The sequence below is a fragment of the Rhynchophorus ferrugineus genome, unplaced genomic scaffold, assembly GCF_030347505.1.
Source record: "Rhynchophorus ferrugineus isolate W39M unplaced genomic scaffold, kcgeb_rfMv2 rfM6, whole genome shotgun sequence".
Taxonomy (NCBI): domain Eukaryota; kingdom Metazoa; phylum Arthropoda; class Insecta; order Coleoptera; family Curculionidae; genus Rhynchophorus; species Rhynchophorus ferrugineus.
This window is the reverse complement of record NW_027472585.1, coordinates 3,146,579-3,167,639: the sequence shown is the minus strand read 5'-3', so window position 1 is coordinate 3,167,639 and position 21,061 is coordinate 3,146,579. Positions and strand designations below refer to the sequence as shown.

Sequence of the window (21,061 nt, the reverse complement as noted above, 5' to 3'; positions counted from 1 at the left end):
TTCAGTTAAAAAACTTGGATCAGCTGGTGAACTTTTTAACCCCAACCAGAATATTGCCAAATGTTTAACGAGGTTGGCGCAATGGTAAATGCGACAAAGTAGACCTCCTGCTGTTACGATACTGGTAGGTTCAAATCCTGCTGGCGCGTGACCCTAAATTTATGTTTGTGATTGTCCTTAGGCAATAGTGTAAAATCCGACAAGGAAAATAATCCCAGTCACGCTAGTAACCAGGCTGAGTAAGACCGGATGTCTTCCAGAATGATTTTCAAGTTGGTCACTCGCCAGTCGGTGGGCTTAATGTCGAGGGCCGTGGTTCAGACCCACGTTAAACTGTAGGTTCAGTCCAGATAAGTAGTAAATCCAGTTGGTAAAAAGAAGACTCAAAAACATAACAAAAAATATTTGAAGATAATAACAAATATTTATATTAACATTCAAATAAGTATATTAGTTGTACCTTATACGTTTCGCTTTTTTCACCACATTTTTATAGTTCTATATTCTTATATTTTGTCTTTGTATGTCTGTATATTTCTTTATTTTTCAATATTTTTATACTTATATTACTTATATAAATAAGTTACATGAGAAACTTCATATATAAACTTAATGTCTACTTTTCTATACTTAAAATTATATATTTTATATATCAAAATTATATCACTTAACCTATACATAATAAAAATATTATACATTCTGTAAAACTGAGAATAGACTTTAAATAACCCAGGAGAATAAATAAATAAATTAAATAACAAAAACATTAAAATCGTTGGTCCAAGGAACTGACCGGCACTGAAAACATTTTCAAGATCAGATCATTCATCAGCATCTAAATAATCATTATATAACAAAAAATATAATATAATGCGAATAAATTTTTAATTTGGTCGTAAAAGGCATTAATTGACAATCATATTATTAACGTCATAAACATTTGTATTACCCTTTACAACCATGAAGTCGTTTCATTTGAAAGCGAAAGTCGACCGACTACCGATGAACCTCCACTAAATCACTAATACCATTTCAGAACTCTTCTGCGAACTACAAACCGCAAAATTCACCAGGTCAGGGCCACCCCACCATTATTTTTCTGTCACTTTCTTCGTCGAAGCAACTAAAATCGGCAACGCTTCGGGTTATCACCGATTGCACAACGCGAAAGAGACCGAACATAAAAAAAACGTAGTATGTGTATCGAGTTAAGGATAAATACGTGGCACGATTGGTGATGCAGCGACCTAGATACCCAATACACTAGACCTACTTCGGAGATGTCGTCCATGGACACCTACCGCGGTTTATTTAGGTTATAGGCGCGAATAAACGCGTATTTTTAAATTTGGCGAACGGATTAATCGCAGTGTTTTGCTGCTGCTGCTGCTACTCGTTTTTTTTTTAAATATAGATCGGCGGATTTCGGAAAACAGTAATGTTGATAGTGGTGCTCTATCAAAAATTTCAAAAACGTCCCCATGGCCTACTTGGTTCTTGAACTTATTTCGTATTTATTTATAAATAGTAGTCGATATTGTTATGATACATTCGTTCTAATTAAAATGATAAGATATTAAACTAATTGGTGACTAATTAGTTCATAATTCATACAAATACGTTCAATTTCAAACAAATATACTAAGCGACAAAACTTTAGCACATTAAGCATTTTTATCACAATTCTAATATAATAAAAATGAATTTCTGACTTTTAGACTCTATGATCGTAAATTCGATGAATAACACGATCGACAAACCATACAACAACATTTTTTTTTACTTCAATAATGTTTACTTCCTCTCTATTTTCTACAGCAACAAGTCTCCTCAACAGCGTTTCATATAGATAGATAAAAACAATCTTACTCTATACTTATAAGATTTTCCATTCATCCTGGCACTTTTTAATTTTGCAGCATTATTAAATTTTTTATCATTTGAATACACAACACATGCTAGCTTAACCAAACAACTATTAATAATATTCAAATAAAAAGAGCGAGAAAATTTGAATGTTGTGAAAAATAATCTTTAAGAAGTTTCGCAGTATCAACAGCAGGATTATCTTGCTGAAAAGTTCTTTCTAACTTCTTTCCTTCAAAACTTATAGCGACCCACTGTCTACGACTTAAAATCATCTAACATTTTCTGAAATCATGACGGTAATACTTGTATCTGTCAGGGATATCTTATCCATTATTAGGAGCAATGTTTCAATGGAGTCAGATTGAAGATACCAAAACTTCCCAACTAAGTTATGAGTCATGAAAAGAGTATGTTGTGGAACTTATGGTTTATGGTTTTATTGTAATTATGGTTTTGAAATGCCTGGTGTAATTTCTTTAGTTATCATCTAGTAGAATTGACAAGATATCCAATATTATATTAAATTGTATAGATTAAATAGTGTAAGTCTAAATATAATATATGGGGCAAAAGTCCTGCTACCATTTTGACGTTTAGCTCAGTTTCGCTTTAACCATTGTGTTATATACACGTCCAAATTTTATTATGGATAAATATACGCCACAAGAACGAACAGAAATAGTGACAATATTTATTGAAGATTTTTCGTCTAAATTGACAATGAGCGATGAAGCCATTTTCTTCTCAGTGGACACGTCATTAAACAAAACAGTCCCAATACCGACTCACAAATACAGAATCCCCAATTAATTAATAAAAGATCATTGCATCCACTAAAAACAACTATATGTGTGGGAAACATCATTGGTCACTATTTTTTGAAAATGACCAAGGTGTTGCAGTTACTGTTACTGTTGAACGGCACCAAGACATGATTTTCAATTTTCAAGCAAATTCTCTTGTGCCTGAAATGGAAGAGCAAGGACTAGAAGACATGTGGTTTCAGCAAGATGGGGCTACACCACACACTGCTCTTTCAACAATTTAATTATTGAATGACGTTTTCCACGAAGACTAATTTTGCGGAGTGTCGATTTAGCATGGGCAGCGGGATATTCGGATTTATAACAGCACCAGGCTTTTTCTTATTAAAGTTTTTTAAAATCAAAAGTTTATGTGAATAAGCCCCAAACAATTCAGCATCTTAAAGACAATATTCGTCACGAAATTGAAGAATTTCAGCTTCAGATGTTGCAGGACGTCATGAAAAATGTCTTAAAAGGACCGAAAGTTGCATAGCGAATAGCGGTCACCATTTAGCTGATATAATGTTTCAATCATAACGAAAAAAAAAATGTAGAGACCAAATAAACTTTTTATGAAAACCAAACTTACTTGTCTTTTCTATGAGCAAAGATACAGGCAATTAAAATGGTAGCGGGACTTTTGTCCCACATGTTACTTGATCTATGTAATAATATAATATGACAATGGACAATGCAATAATAAATTTAGACTTTTTTGCAGTCTCCCTAAACAAAATAATATAAACCATATTTTAATTTTGAATTTTACTGGTACCCATTATTTACAATTTTTTTAAAATATATTTTAAAGTCTCCTTTTACCAACCATGGGTTTATCCGGACTGGGCCTAAAGTTTAACGTGGGCTCCGAACCACGCCTACCGACTGGCGAGTAACCAACTTTAGAAATCATCCCAGAAGACATCCGGTCTTACCCAGCCCGGTTACTGGATCATCAGGCAAATATTAAACAATTACAAACATAAATTTACCATGCCCCAGCAGGATTCGAACGCAACAGTAGGTGGACTGTCCCATCGCCTTTACCACTGCGCCACCAAGTCGGCAATATTTACAATTGAAACTGTAATTGAAGTAATTTCGTTTGTTACTCTTAAATCACTGAAATGGGGAAAAACAAACTACTGGTCTTATCAAACATATCAGTATACTTGGCAATGACTTTGAATTTATTAATAATTATTTTAGAAATAAATTTCTACAAATTCCAATCGAAATTTCCCGAATTTACGTCAGTGACCTTCAAGAATTGACGTTAAAAATTGGAAATAACTCCTTTTCTGGTTAAATTAATCGTTCTTAGACCTACCATGACGGAAATGCCACCGTCATTACGTGTCATTTCTATGATTTAATCGATAAAACCATCAACTAGCAAACAGGTGAATTTTTGGAGCACTTAAATCGTTAATATCGTGAATTATCTACTATAGAATCCTGATTTTGTATTATTCTTATTGCATGTTAAGAATATATTACGAGAGCAGCGGTATTCCATACCAAAGAAGCGTTGACGAAATGTTTTGGATATCAGAGCAGAAACATTATTGACAAAATTTCGAATTTTGACGCATAAAAAGTGTATCAATCGAAATCAGAAATATATAAGAGATAACCCTTGAATTCCAAACGATGTTTCAACATATCTTATGAACTAATCCCAATTGTAAGTATCAGAAACTCCTTCATTCCCTTAAAGTGGTAGAGTTCTGAGGCTGTAATGTTAGCGATAAAAGTTAACACTCTTTTAAGACGCCTTATATAATTGCTGTTATTTTAAAAAATCATTGTAAAAAATCATTGACATCAAATACAGCTAAGGAAGTAAAAATGATTGGCTCTACAAAAAAAAAGGACTAGACACACATATCCCATTATATCAAATCATATGGTAAATAAAAAAATTAGAAGCATTATTGTATATATTCGTTACTTCATCGTCAAATCTATACGGAATCCTTAAATAGCACACCACTAGAATCTAAAATAAATATTTAGGATCTATCTCAAGACATAACCAAACTATTTTTATAAATACCAATCAGGATTGATAGAAAAGGATACATTATAGATCAAATGGCAAAGAAATATGGCCACAGGGTATTAAGCCTTTCTCCCTATCATTGTATGTTTAATCCTATCGCATTTGATATGAAGTGGGTGGCAAAGATATATTATCACGGACGTGTTGGTCGAGAGACCTACACAATAAAGAATTGTTTGGACTGGCGGAAAGAAGCATTATCTACAATAACATCCTCGATTTGAAAGAACTCCATCAGCCACACAGAAGAAGAAATGACAAATGCTCGAAGCATGAACAAGTGTTTGATAGATTGGAAATTAATAATTTATTAATCAACTTGAACAGCGATTCTAAAGTGACTGTAAGATACGTAAAAATGTGTGTAGTTGTTCGGAATATACATGAGCATTTTGTTTGAATGATGAGGATAATCAGAAAATGTAAAAGGAATCGGTAGAATTTTGTAAGAGGAATGTTCAAAGATAGTAATAGAAGAAAATAAAGAGAAATATACTCATATCAAAATAACACAAGGAAACACAAAAACGATGGGAACAAGAACTAAACGTAAAAAGATAAAAATTATCTCCAATGAAAATAAAATACTTTATTTATGGATTAGATAGATGGATTATATTTTCAGAGGACACCACTACATAAACAACGCACCTAGAACTCTACTTCATATGTTACGTGGCATCAAAAAACAGTTCAATGTAAATATAATTAAACACAACTCCAACCTACAAAGTTTTGTGGCTGTTCGAACAACTATAGTTTAAGTCCCTCAACAATATATACATTAGACTAGCGACCCGCCCCGGCTTCGCACGGGTGCAATGCTGATACTAAATTAAATACACTACAGAAAAAATATGAACGTTGTATATAAAAACATAAAAATAGGTGACATAGGCATAAAATATATATGCCTATGTCACTCAATGAAAACATGATTAAAATCGATCCAGTATTTTTGGTTCATTCATTACTGCCCTTGGCCTGCACGCATTAAATTTGGAGTAAAACAATTCCTCTTCCCCTATACTTACTATGAAGATTTCCTGCTATCTTTGGAATATCTAAATTCGTACAATTTTTATTACATTACACATTTTTAAACGCAAATTTTAAATTTGTAATATCTCCGAAAATATTTGTTTAATTTACATGCTGTAAAGAACCATATTGATCTATATTAATTGCACACAGTATTTAAGGTACTTAATTCGATAAGGATTAATGCCGTATTGCTTAAAATAGCTTCGTAAATAAGCCATTTTCTCACGTAAAAAGTAAACAATAAAAATGGTTAATGTGGGTTATCCCTGAAAGATAAACATATACCATCGCGGACTTTTTTGTAGACCTTTTTATGGTGTACAATACTGTAGTACATTAATTTGATCTAACTCGTAGGGTTAGGCAGCGTTTTTGCTAATTGCTAAATAAGCCTAAAAAAATAGGTTAATTTACGACATCACGTTAGAAACCTCTAAAATTAGCAATGTTGCCTTAGTATAGTATGCATGTGTTATACATATAAACCTCTTGAATCACTCTATCTATTGAAAAAAACCGCATCAAAATCCGTTGCGTAGTTTTAAAGATTTAAGCGCACATAGGGATATAGGGACAGAAAAGGCGACTTTGTTTTATACTATGTAGTGATGTACTATAATATTAAAATATATTTGATAATATTATTTTAGTTCAATTACTTTATTTACATTAGGATGTTGTTATATGCCAAAGCTAAAATAAACTAAAAGTCATAGTTGATCATATATTCTGATGACATCATTTCACTGTTATTTTGAACGAACTATATAAGTTAGCATCAGGATATTTAAAATCTATTAAAAAATTGCCTAAGATATTTGATTTGATCAAATAAAATAAATAAATTAAATAATGATGAAACTATCTTAACACGAATACAAAAGAATTAGATCGATAAAAAAACGGTGTTTGCCAATTTAATTTTCTCGAATTATAAAATAAATTTACCCGCTTGCCGAGTTAAAATCGAAGGCTCCGATTATTTTTTTTGGCGAATAAAACGATAACCGCAACTTTTTTCAACGTAATCGGGTCTAGTTTAATGGGTCAGTGGGTCGCGCTGGACTATTTGGAGCGCGCGCCGCTTATTTTAGTCGGGTTTTCTTGGCCGTCGAGGGACATTTACATTTCGAACACGTTATGTGTTTATTTCATGCGTTTCCCGCCTTAAACTGGGAAAAAATACAAATTTATTCCTGCTGCAATTTTACAAATAACCAGTACCTTTAGTTATTTATCAGTCAGTTTAAATTTCAATACGTAAATTGTTCCGGTAAATAACCAGATCAAAAAAACAAAAAATGTTCTGATACATACAAGAATCATGTTATAACAGTTGAACTGAAAAGTCCCCGGCCTACCATAGTAAAACGCATGTTTGGCAAAATTAGTCTTATTTATTTAACCAAATTCCCTTCAAGGGTGATACACTGATTATAGCGACACTCCAACTGTTCGATGCCATTTTTGTTGTACGATTTGTCCTTTGCTTCAAAATAGGCCTCAGTTTCGGCGATCACCTCTTCATTCGACGAAAATCTCATCCTAGCCAGCATTCTTTTGACATTTGAGAACAGGAAATAGTCGCTGGGGGCCAGATCTGGAGAATACGATGATGAGAAAGCAATTCAAAGCCCAATTCATTGATTTTTTCCATCGTTTTCACTAACTTGTGACACCGTTAATTGTCTTGATGAAGCCACCACTTTTTTTTCTTCAAATGCGGCCGTTTTTTCGATGATTTCGTCCTTCAAACGGTCCAATAACACTAGAGACGCTATAACACTATAAAATAGAGACGCCATAACCTTGCCAGCCAACTGTTGCGTCTTCCCACGCTTTGGAGCGGGTGTAGTCGCATACCTTGTTACATTAATTGTTATAACACCTTAACATTTATCAATACTTTTAAATGTTTACAAATTTACTGTCAATAATTCGTAATTCTCCTACTTGTCATATGTGTTCCACATATGCCAATTATATAGTTTCATTTTAACTGCTGTAAATTTTCATTACTTCATATACGCTTCATATAGTCTTTATCTTTTATCCATATTGATCGCCTGATACATATATTGCAAAAACAATAAATACAGTAGGTTTAAAATTGAATCATTCTGTGCTGTTAGAATAAATAGATATAGAATAAATAATGGATGGACGTAAATAGAGTTAATTATTCATCATAGTTAGTTATATCAATGTGTTTTAATAATATATCTAAGCACTTTTAAACTAATTGTAATTTATATTTCAGTATATGATAACTTACTCTCAATAATTAATACAGGTTCAATGTTAGACGCGTTGTCAAATGTGGAGGACATACCTGGAAAAAAGAAAATAAATGAATCAAATTTCATATAAAAAATAAAAGGATTATCACAGCTAATAAAATTATGATATATAGTGGTTATATTTAGGATACATGCATTAACACAAACTAAACAAATACTTTTAATTCAAAGATATAACCTATTTTGATATTTTATTAAAGAATTTTTTCACGAAATAACCCAAAACAATTACGTTAAAATTACGCTGCCACAGTACTCTTATCGTATGCTATTTAACAATTCATAAGACTATGTAAATATGTTAATATATATAATAAGAAAATAATTAAAAAATTTTGGATTTCAAATGTATTATAAACTAGCGACCCGCCCCGGCTTCGCACTGGTGCAATGCTGATACTAAATTAAATACACTACAGAAAAAATATGAACGTTGTATATAAAAACATAGCGGCCCGCTCCGACTTTGCACGGGCATAAAATATATATGCCTATGTCAATCAATGAAAACATGATTAAAATCGATCCAGTATTTTTGGTTCATTCATTACTGCCCTTGGCCTGCACGCATTAAATTTGGAGTAAAACAATTCCTCTTCCCCTATACTTACTATGAACATTTCCTGCTATCTTTGGAATATCTAAATTCATACAATTATTATTACATTACACATTTTTAAACCCAAATTTTAAATTTATAATATCTCCGAAAATATTTGTTTAATTTACATGCTGTAAGGAACCATACTGATCTATATTAATTGCACACTGTATTTAAAGTACTTAATTCGATAAGGATAAATGCCGTATTGCTTAAAATAGCTTCGTAAATAAGCCATTTTCTCACGTAAAAAGTAAACAATAAAAATGGTTAATGTGGGTTATCCCTAAAAGATAAACATATACCATCGCGGACTTTTTTGTAGACCTTTTTATGGTGTACAATACTGTAGTACATTAACTTGATCTAACTCGTAGGGTTAGGCAGCGTTTTTGCTAATTGCTAAATAAGCCTAAAAAAATAGGTTAATTTACGACATCACGTTAGAAACCTCTAAAATTAGCAATGTTGCCTTAGTATATTATGCATGTATTATACATATAAACCTTCCTCTTGAATCACTCTATCTATTGAAAAAAACCGCATCAAAATCCGTTGCGTAGTTTTAAAGATTTAAGCGCACATAGGGATATAGGGACAGAAAAGGCGACTTTGTTTTATACTCTGTAGTGACTAATAATGAAGATTTAGCGAGATATGATTTACTCGAGAGATGTTTAGGCGAAAAGCCTCAAAATGGATATGAAAGTTTTAATTCAACAGTTTGACGATTAGCAAAACATTTGCAATTCGGTTTAAAAATTGTAGAGATCTTATTTAACCATTTTGACAATGGACGCATAATCCGACAATATCGATGCAGATCTTTGGACAGTAAAGAAGCTCGAAAAGGACAGCAGCAAGACGAAAATGACACATATGAAGCTGATGAAGGACTGCAATATGGTGCTGAGATAGCTGATTAATTAGTAAGTTTTTCCCGAAAATATGTTTTTCCAATTTGTGTGTAGTGTAGATTTTAGAGTATTTAACCAATCGTTATGAAATTTTACACCTATCTTCTTTATATATATAGTTTCTCTGTGAACTATAAACTAAGAAAAAAATTCATTTTAGTATTAAAAAAAAGGTAAAAAATAGTAATAATTTTCATATTCCAAAAAAAATTATTTTCGTTTATTGTAATTTATTTTCTAGAACTTACTTTCACCCCTTGTGACCTATTTTGGCGATACCAGTTAAGGATTAATAACAGGTCAAATGAAAAGTCCACGGCCATAGTAATAGTAAAACCATACCATAGTAAAACACATTTTTTTGGCAAAATTAGTTTTTTTTATTCAACATAATACGCTTCAAGGGTGATACACTGATTATAGCGACCCTCCAACATTTCGATACCATTTTTGTAGTACGATTTGTCCTTTGCTTCAAAATAGGCCTCAGTTTCGGCGATCAGCTCTTCATTCGACGAAAATTTCTTCCCAGCGAGCATTCTTTGAAATCTGAGAACAGGTAATAGTCGCTGGTGGCTAGATCTGGAAAATACGATGGATGAGGAAGCAATTCGAAGCCCAATTCATGGATTTTTCCCATCGTTTTCACTAACTGGAGACACAGTATATTGTCTTGATGAAGCACCAATTTTTTTTTCTTCAAATGCGGCCGTTCTTCGACGATTTCGTCCTTCAAACGGTCCAATAACGCTATGTAATAGTTAGTGTTGATGGTCCCTCCTTTTTCAATGTGGTCAATGAAAATTATTCCATGCGCATCCCAAAATACAGACGCTATAAAGCTGCCAGCCGACTGTTACGTTTTCGCTCGGATTATTGTCGATTGGGCTTCGGAGTGAAATCTTCTTGATCATCTTCAAATACTACTCCGAATCATCAACTCTTTGTTTTTGGTCAAAAATGAGCTCGCGCGGCACCCACTTTGCACACAGATTTCTCATACCCATATATTTTTGAATGATATGATACACGTTCAGTTGATATCTTTAGAGTGTCTGCTATTTCATTCAATTTCAATTTACGGTCATTCAAAATCATTTTGTGGATATTTTTAATGTTTTCGTCAGTAACAACTTCTTTTGGGCATCCACTGCGCTCACCGTCTTCGCTATATATATATATATATATATATATATATATATATATATATATATATATATATATATATATATATATATATATATATATATATATATATATATACATATATATATATATATATATATATATATATATATATATATATATATATATATATATATATATATAGACAAATATAGAACCTTCTCCTTTCTTGAAGTCGATTAAAAAATAGTACAAACGGAGAAATGCTGTTTAGATATAAAATTTCATAGAAGGGGATCGAATTTTCCTAAAAATCGAAATCACAATAATTCACAACTTAGAAACGTATCAAAGAATCTTCTCGCAACCGCTAGCGATTACCAGCAATCATTTCGTCATCGAGATATATGATTTTCGCCAGATGACCAGATTTAGCCAATCTCCTCGCCCCGATCTAAGCCGACGATCACAAGTGCCCCCCGCGCCGCCGTAACCCAAAAACACCGACGACCGTGACACACTGACCACTTTTACTCTCGTTTCGCGAACGATATTCAATACGCGCGGCAAAAACGGATCGGTTCTTGGCACGCGCAATAAATTTGCAATTCGGTGGTGCAACGTTGATTCACGCCGAACCAGATTTTGTCCGTTTTTTTTTCTCTTTCGATTTTTTCCATCGCGGCCTCCCAAACGGTATTACTTCAGAAATTGCGTTTCGCGTTGTCTCCGGTGCGTTACGCTTTAACATCTTTTGTCATAACAAATGTCACAAACCAGATAATTTTTTTTGGAATATTGCCGTTAAACTAACTTGGTTTCGGTTCGTAATTGTTTCTTCTCACTTGTTGGTGTCACCTCTTTAATAGCAGGAGGTTCTATGTTCGGTACACAACAGGTCAACTGAAAACACACTGATTATAGCGATCCTCCAACTTTTCGATACCATATTTGTAGTACGATTTGTCATCTGCTTCAAAATAGGCCTCAGTTTCGGCGATCACCTATTCATTCGACCAAAATTTCTTCCCAGCGAGCATCCTTTTGAGATCTGAGCACAGGAAATAGTCGCTGGTGGCTAGATCTGGAAAATACGATGGATGAGGAAGCAATTCGAAGCCCAATTCATGGATTTATGCCATCGTTTTCACTGACTTGTGACATGGTGCATTGTCTTGATGAAGCAGCACTTTATTTTTCTTCAAATGCCGCCGTTCTTCGGTGATTTCGACCTTCAAACGGCCCAATAACGCTATGTAATAATCGCTATTGATGGTCGTCCCTTTTTCAAGGTAGTCAATGAAAATTATTCCATGCGCATCCCAAAATACAGACATCATAACCTTGCCAGCCGACTGTTGGGCTTTCCCACGCTTTGGAGCCGGTGCACTCGAATGACTGTCGATTGGACTTTGGAGTGAAACGATAGAGCCATGTTTCGTCCATTGTCAAATATTGACGCAAAAACTCGGGGGTTTATTACGCATACTCATCTTCAAACACTGCTCCGAATAATCAACTCGTTCTTGTTTTTGGTCAAAAGTGATCTCGCGCAACACCCACTTAGCACAGAGCTTTCTCATACCCAAATATTCGTGAATGATATGATTTACACGCTCAGTTGATATCTTTAGAGTGTCTGCTATTTCATTCAATTTCAATTTACGGTCATTCAAAATCATTTTGTTGATTTTTAAAATGTTTTCGTCGGTAACAGCCTCTTTTGGGCGTCCACTGCGTTCACCGTCTTTGGTGCTCATTTCACCACGTTTAAACTTAGCATACCAATCCTTGATGGTTGATTGTCCTGGGGCAGTGTCCGGAAACTCGGCATCAAGTCAAGTTTTTGCTTCAACTGCACTTTTTCCCTTCAAAAAGCAATATTTTATCAACACACATACATTTTATACATTTTATTCACAACAACAAAAGTTGCTTCACTCAAAATGCTATAATTCACAAACTAATGATACGCGCATCATTTGAGGATTAGAGCTAACTAAAAAATATTTGGCTTTAATTCTAGTAGCGCAATTTATGTATCAGGCCGGGGACTTTTTAATTGACCTGTTAAGACGTCGTAGAAATATAGTAGACGCCTGCTTCTATGGTCTAATGGTTAAAGCGTTTAGCTCCCAAACGGTGGTCCCAGGTTCGATTTCCGGCGGAGACAATGAATTTTTGGTGTTGTTTAGTTAGAACATTTGTCAAATCACCTAAGCCAGGTAGCGGAGCTCGGGGCCTGAAGCGCTCCTTATTTTCAATTATTGTTTCTTTATCCCTATTTATGCTCATATGGGCTGCTCCTTTACTTGGCCTATCCACTGTAATATTAAATAAAATAAGTAATTTACTGAATAAATTATGAAATGAAGTAACTAAAAGAGGTAATGTCTGATAATCATGTCATGTCTGATATGTCTGATTCATTTCAGTTCATTAGATGGATTATTTCTCCAGGGGATACGATAGGTGGTTTGGAAAAAATTTAATGTTCAATGTAAATATAATAAAACACAACCCTAGCTATAAGCTATTGTAACGGTATTATAAACTGTAGTTTAGATTCTTCGATAATATATGCATTGGAAGTATGTTAGGAAGAAGAATGTTATATATCAAAACCAAAATAAACTAAAAGTCAAAGTTAAATGAGGCAACATTGCGACTTTTGGGCATCACAAATTTAGAAGACGTGAGTTCCCTGTTTCATTCTTATTATATGCTAATATTTTGCAATAGAGTTCTTTTTAACATGAAAAAATCATCATAATACATCCAAACACGCGATAATTGATATATGCTTGAATTATTGTATTCTCCTTCTTGGCTGATTGCAACACAGGTATATCGCATCATTTCATCACGTTGTACATCACCAACATTGAAATAGTAACGTGACCGTCATACTGATTTAACGCTCCTTATATACAGAAATTTATAATACTTTTAAAAGCGATGTCGCAATGACGAAACGAACCAACCCGAAAGTTACGACAAGAAAAAAAAGGATGCGTCCCCCGCGAGTGGTTCCCGTCACGTAAATTAACCCGAACCCAACGGAGCCGCAACTTCCAAGAACCCGTTCCTCGATGGACGATGATGAAATCAATCAACTCACCGGCGAGAAATCGAAAACTCATTCATGAAACAAGTACAGTCGATCGCCGAATAATTTCGCTCTTAACCGCAATTAAAGAAATAAAATAAACACATTAAATAAATAGTTGACCAATAGTAGGTCGTGTAATTTGGTGTACGACCTTGCCGGCGGAAAGAAATAAAACAACAGAACACCAGCGACTGTCGAACAAAAAAAATGATAATAAAAAAGAACACGTACGCCAGCGAGAGACCGGATTGGTTTATTATGTAGGTATATGCAACCACACAAGCAAATTTAAAAAAAAAACTTTTTGGAATTAGAGCACGCGCTGTAATAGCTGGCATTTGATTTGGTGACATCAATACAAGTTCTAAGTTTTTGTATTACGATATTTTTTGATGCATTATCCATCCGTAACAATTATTTTTATGGAAATGAAATTTCAGCTTAAGAAAACGATATGTCATTTGGAGTTGTTTAAATTCATATATATATGTCTTCAACATCACTCGACGGCATCTCTTTGAACTAGCCAGGAAAAAGCAAATGTAATTCAACTGCTACGAAGTTATAAAAATATGTTATTAAAACTTGAGTAAAGATAAATCAAAATATATTTTTGATTTTCTATATTTCTGAAGCGTCAATAAATATCTTGTAAAAAAAACTAACAGAAATTAAAACTTGGACAATGGATAATCAATACCAGAAAACCCTATCAATTAACAAAAATTAAGAGAATTAGAGTTCCAAACAAGTTGGAAAAAAGTCATCAAGGCGACATCAATTCGCAACATCTAGAAAAAACCATGTTATTATCTGACCAGGTAGGAGTGTCAGCCGCCGAAAAAAATATCGATGTATCTATTTCGATATCTTTAAAAATATATCAATAGATCGGAGAAAAAAAATTATCGTAACCTTTAAACTTAAGTACCAATTTTAAAAATTATATTCAATTTATTTTGAGAAAATATCGAAAAATATCGGCTAACACAAATATGCTATATTCAGGGATTCATTCCAATGACCAGGGATATCTATCGGTGAAAATATGTGGCATTAATATAAACACCCTAACCTAACTATTGAATACAATGGTTTTGACATTTTTGATATTTTTTTTCATTCATTACTTTTGTTATTTGATATGAAATAATAATTTAAATCCTTCGATAATGTATGCATTAGATGTGCTGTAATGTTAAAAAAATATATATTTAATAACATTTTTGTTTCAGTATTTTATTTATATTAGAATGTTGTTATATATCAGAGCTAAAATAAATCAAAATGCGTAAAATGTCAACATAAATGGGACAACATTGCACCGTTTTGACGTCATAAATTGGGATGACGTTCACTGCTATTTTGGATGGACTATATGCGTCATTTTCGGCTTGATGCTGTTCTCTTCGATCTTTTCGAGCTTCTCTACTCTCCAAAGAAGCGTCGATTTTGTTGGATTATGCGTCGATTGTCAACTTCCTGGACATAATTGAAGCTCCTGATACCGACAGCCATAACGGCTCGTTCAGAATGGTTGAAAACCAGAATATTTCTTGATTAAATAAGCACGCAGATAAATACGTCGAGACCTGAACGATTTTTAACGCACCAGAACGCAAATGTTTTAGAGGCAATCACCAAACCGTTGAACTGCATCTTTCATTTGCATTTTGAGTATGACCGCCGAAACATCCATCGAGTAAATAATCTCTCAATAAATCTTCGTCTTCTTCATTTTCGCTTTCTTCTTTCTTTTTTTTTCCTTTTTCTTTTTTTCTGTTTTCTTCTTTCACTTTTTCTTCTTTATTTTCATTACAGTTATTTAACTGCTGATTTCCATCAAAATCTTTTACAAGGTACGACATGAACCACCATGCTGGTTTGTATAAATGAAACTCACGCTATGAGAGTTAAGTTAGAACTGATCTTAAAATGTAAAGATACCTACTGGGTCACTAATACTTTTGTACATTTATATCCAAAATATCTATTATTAAAATAAACAAAGAATCCTTAAACCACGAAAAAACGATTGGTTTGGGATTTAACTTTGAAATTTTCAGAGTATATTCTTGAATAGTTGTACTATCGATTTACGAAACAAAAAAAAAGTATTTTTTTTAAAGCCTCTTCTACACCTATTTGCCCCCTTAAAGAAACGAAACAAACACATTGAATAAATAGTCGAGCAATAGTAGGTCGTGTAATTTGGTGTACGAACTTGCCGGCGGTAAGAAATAAAACAACAGAACACCAGCGACTGTCGAAAAAAAAACTGATAATAATAAAATAGAACACGTACGCCAACGAGAGACCGGATTGGCTTATTATGTAGGCATATGCAACCGGTGAGACGCCGGCCGTATAATAATGAAGCAGGTTCGGTATTTTTGAGTTTATCTTTTATGGAATAACCCTAACGAGAGTAAAAGTGGTCAGTGTGTCATGGTTAGCGCTTAACCTGAAAACGGTTGATGGATGATAAAAAAACAAACATACACACGCAGACGTACGCACATCATCTGTCGATATTTGGTGTGGCGGATGACTCAATAAAACGATTCTTGGACAGTGAGTTTTCGAGCAATGGCGTAGTTTAAAAATGTCGTCTCATTAGTAGTTTACGTATATATTCGGTTTTTTTTGTTTGTGTCGTAACCAGGACAGGAATTTGGGTCAAGGTCGCCTGTTTCGTATGATGTAAATCTGTGGTGCTGAATGTTTTTATCAGCAAAATAAACACGTAGTCGCCGTTTAAATCTTTCCTATCAAAATATTAATTAACATCAAAATCGTAATAGGCTAGATGACTGTAATAAAGAATCACATAATAATATACTATAGAGAAATTATTAAAAATACATTTATTTAAAAATTAAAGGTGGGATTACTAATATTTTACCAGAAATAGAAATAAAAAAATTCAAAATTCGCCAATGCTAAGTCAAATACCAATATCAGAAGCACTACGAAACATTGACGTCACTTGAACTTTTAAGCGCACTTCAATTTTATTTGGATTATTATAACCTAAATTTTCTTTATTATTAACCTAATTTTACATAAATGAGTGAGTATTCCATACAAATTATTATAGTATTCTATAAAATATGGTAGAGCATTTAAGAACATTAAAAATACTGTCAGTATAACATTTGGCAAGCAAATTAATAAATGCAGCTAATAACTCTGAAGGGTACCCAATTGGTACATATTATGTCGAAGAACCGACAACTCAGAAATGTTAATAAAATAAAACTTTCACTGGCCATTTCGTAGATTTTATAGCTATAAATGGCATGAACTCTCTTAGTTGGAACCTGAAGTTCTTGAACAACACTGATGTAGGATGCAGGCTCAAGAGAACCAAACCATGTGATCTTATGTAGTTGTGTAGTAAAGCGCACTAACTCGCAAAATCACTGAAAAATGCTACTACCTACACTTACATAAAAACTAATTAAGAACGAATAGGTCTTCCTGAATCAAACAGTACTTTCCGCCTAACAATTTTATTCTAGCTAAAAAGAGACACAATGCTGTCTGATTAGTTAGAACACGTAAACCAATAAGCCTGTCAAAGTCGTCCGGTTGTCAGACGTATGCAAAATTCTTGAAAGTAATAGTGATAAGAGGTTATAACTGTAACCTATAAACTATTGTGGCTGTATAATTAACTGTAGTTTCTAGATGTAATATAATATTAAAATAAACTATATTTGATAACATTTTTGTTTAATTATTTGATTTAGATTAGAATTTTGTTGTATAACAAAGTCCAACTGAACTAAAATTCAGAGCGGACGCGGCAACATTGCGACGTTTTGACGTAACAAATTTAGATGACGTATGTACAAAATAACTTTGAATAGACTATAGGTTTAAGGCACTGTAGAGACAAATTTTAATAACTAGTAATAACATATCAATAAATTAAAAAAATATACTTAATCAATTTTAAACTAAATATAAAAGTAGATTTTTAATAAAAATAAATATTTAAAATAGTAGTGGCATTTTTCGCTTTAAAATGATTTATTCATCTTTCGTTGCGCGCTGATCTGAAAATAGAGCAAAAATCCAGAACAAGGTCAAGTGGTTTGCGTTATGTAAATACATGAATCTATTTATTGTGCTAATAATTACAGTAATTACCATCGACATGTTGGGTTCGAAGGCTTCATAAAAATTATTTGACTATTAATTTTACAGCAATTATTCACGCATAATATATTCGCAAAATTAGAGCACTAAGAAAAATCTACGTAAAAATACCTATATTAATATAATGAGAGATATTTAGTTTAATAAATAAGTAACTGTAACAACTTCAGATTATCAAATATTCTTTACTTTTATTTTATAAACATAAATATGGAATAGTAAATGAAGTAATACATACTCGTTGGTATATGAAAACAGAGAATATATATGAAGAGAACAATTTTGAAATTGATATTTGACTTGTACAGCATGTTTACTAATACAATAACGAATACAATTAGATAATTTATTTTTTACGATTTAGAAATATATATAAAATGAATGTATTTACACTCATTAAATTAACTATTGATTTTTTATAACTTAGGTTTATAAAATAAATCATCAAAATAATTGACCCAAAGTTCAAACAATAAAATGTTATATATAATCGTTAAACACCTTAATATTTATCAATGCTTTAAAATGTTTCAAATTACTTTAACAAATTTACTGTTAAAAATTGTTCCATCTATGCAAATACTGTAGTTAGTTTCATTTTAACTGCTATATATTTTAACTACTTCATTTATCTATTCAAATGATTTTTTATCCTTATTTCTTACCTAAAATATCTATTGCAGAAACAGTGAATACATCAGGCTGATTAAAAAATAATTTATTTAGCTAAATTTGTTGTTGTTGGAGGTTGTCTCCTTTTACCAACTAGGGGTTTATCTGGACTGGACCTACAGTTCAGCGTGGAATCCGAACCACGATTCACGGCATTAAGCCTATTGACTGGCGAGTGACAACTTTAAAAATCATCCCAGAAGACATCCGGTCTTACCCAGCCTGGTTACTGGCATGACTGGGATCATTTTCCTTGTCGGATTTTACATTCCTGCTTAGGACAATTCACAAATATAAATTTACGACCGTGACCCAGCAGGATTCGAACCCACGGCTATCGCAACAGTAGGAGGACCGTCCTGTCGCCTTTACCACTGCGCCAACAAGCCGGCTAGCTAATTTCTTAAATAAAATCGCATCCTTCTTGGCTTACTAATTCCACTATTCGATCTCACCCTTGCAGATAGCTCTTTTTTAATTTGCTTTTCGTTTATCTACTGTTAGTAGAATACTGTTTTATTTTTCACGTGAGAACTAACAAATCACCAACAAATGAGCAATTAAAATTCTATGAAGATATTTTATAATTATTAATATTCTTTGCACCATTCGTTTTAACTTTTGATGCACAAATTAACGCATTTCATCCAAATCATAAGTTAATAGCATTAAAATTTAGAGGAACATGTTAATAACCTTCAGAATGACCACTACTACAATGATATAATGCCTCTAGAACAATATCAATTAGCCCTTAGGCAAGAACAATTTTTCTTAACTGCTCTCTGTTTACCAGACATCAAAATAAATCAAAAGCTGCTTGCGAAAATCTAGATACCTTGTAAAAAGAGGACAAACGATTCTTGTTATTCTCCAATTTTCTATGTGGAGATACAATTTTAATAATAAATAAGTTATAGAATCAGTGTTACAAAATTTGACCAACCTTGTACCAACCAATAAATTTATTAACGATATCTAAAAAGTTTTTGAGAAACTGTACATAAAAAAGCTCAATTGTGTAGTGGAAAAAATAAAGATCATTCCAGAACACCAATTTGGGTTTCGCAATAAGCACGGAACAATTGAACAAGTGCATAGACTTGTTAACAAAATAAATATGGACTTAAACGCCAAAAGATATTTTTTAGCTGCGTTCCTAGACATATCTCAGGCCTTTGATAATGAAGTATGGGCATACGGACTTACAGGTTAAATTGAAGAAACTTCTCTCTCGTCCGAATTATGAACTTCTAAAATCTTACCTCACAGATACTCATCACTACATAGTATAAAACAAAGTCGCCTTTTCTGTCCCTATATCCCTATGTGTGCTTAAATCTTTAAAACTACGCAACGGATTTTGATGCGGTTTTTTTCAATAGATAGAGTGATTCAAGAGGAAGGTTTATATGTATAATACATGCATAATATACTAAGGCAACATTGCTAATTTTAGAGGTTTTTAACGTGATGTCGTAAATTAATCTATTTTTTTAGGTTTATTTAGCAATTAGCAAAAACGCTGCCTAACCCTACGAGTTAGATCAAATTAATGTACTACAGTATTGTACACCATAAAAAGGTCTACAAAAAAGTCCGCGATGGTATATGTTTATCTTTTAGGGATAACCCACATTAACCATTTTTATTGTTTACTTTTTACGTGAGAAAATGGCTTATTTACGAAGCTATTTTAAGCAATACGGCATTAATCCTTATCGAATTAAGTACCTTAAATACAGTGTGCAATTAATATAGATCAATATGGTTCCTTACAGCATGTAAATTAAACAAATATTTTCGGAGATATTACAAATTTAAAATTTGCGTTTAAAAATGTGTAATGTAATAAAAATTGTATGAATTTAGATATTCCAAAGATAGCAGGAAACCTTCATAGTAAGTATAGGGAAAGAGGAATTGTTTCACTCCAAATTTAATGCGTGCAGTCCAAGGGCAGTAATGAATGAACCAAAAATACTGGATCGATTTTAATCATGTTTTCATTGAGTGACATAGGCATATATATTTTATGCCCGTGCAAAGTCGGAGCGGGCCGCTATGTTTTTATATACAACGTTCATATTTTTTCTGTAGTGTATTTAATTTAGTATCAGCATTGCACCCGTGCGAAGCCGGGGCGGGTCGCTAGTTTTACAATAAAACAAGGCGATGAACATAACGAATTACATGCAATAGATTCAGGAGTTCCGGAAGTGTACTGTGCCCAGTACTATACCTTCTGTACATAGCTAATCTACCTACAACAAAAATATCCACTGTGGCATCATACGCAGACGACACGGCAGTCTTAGCCTCTCATGATGACCCAGCATCAATTAACCTACAAACACACATAAATCAAATACAAATGTGGCTG

General features: G+C 33.0%; 1 protein-coding gene across 2 annotated transcripts in view; it reads right to left on the bottom strand.

The window, feature by feature from the left end:
* ftz-f1 (ftz transcription factor 1) overlaps window positions 1-21,061 on the bottom strand; it is a 228,197-nt gene that overhangs the window by 170,941 nt on the left and 36,195 nt on the right. The window contains exon 1 of one of the 2 annotated variants that reach the window (XM_076408310.1): window positions 950-1,066. The exons of the other annotated variant lie outside the window; for it this stretch is intronic. Coding sequence (XP_076264425.1) covers window positions 950-962 — 13 coding nt within the window. The 5' untranslated portion in view covers window positions 963-1,066. Of the gene's footprint in view, window positions 1-949; window positions 1,067-21,061 lie in introns of those variants that run through there. 2 annotated transcript variants of the gene reach the window in all.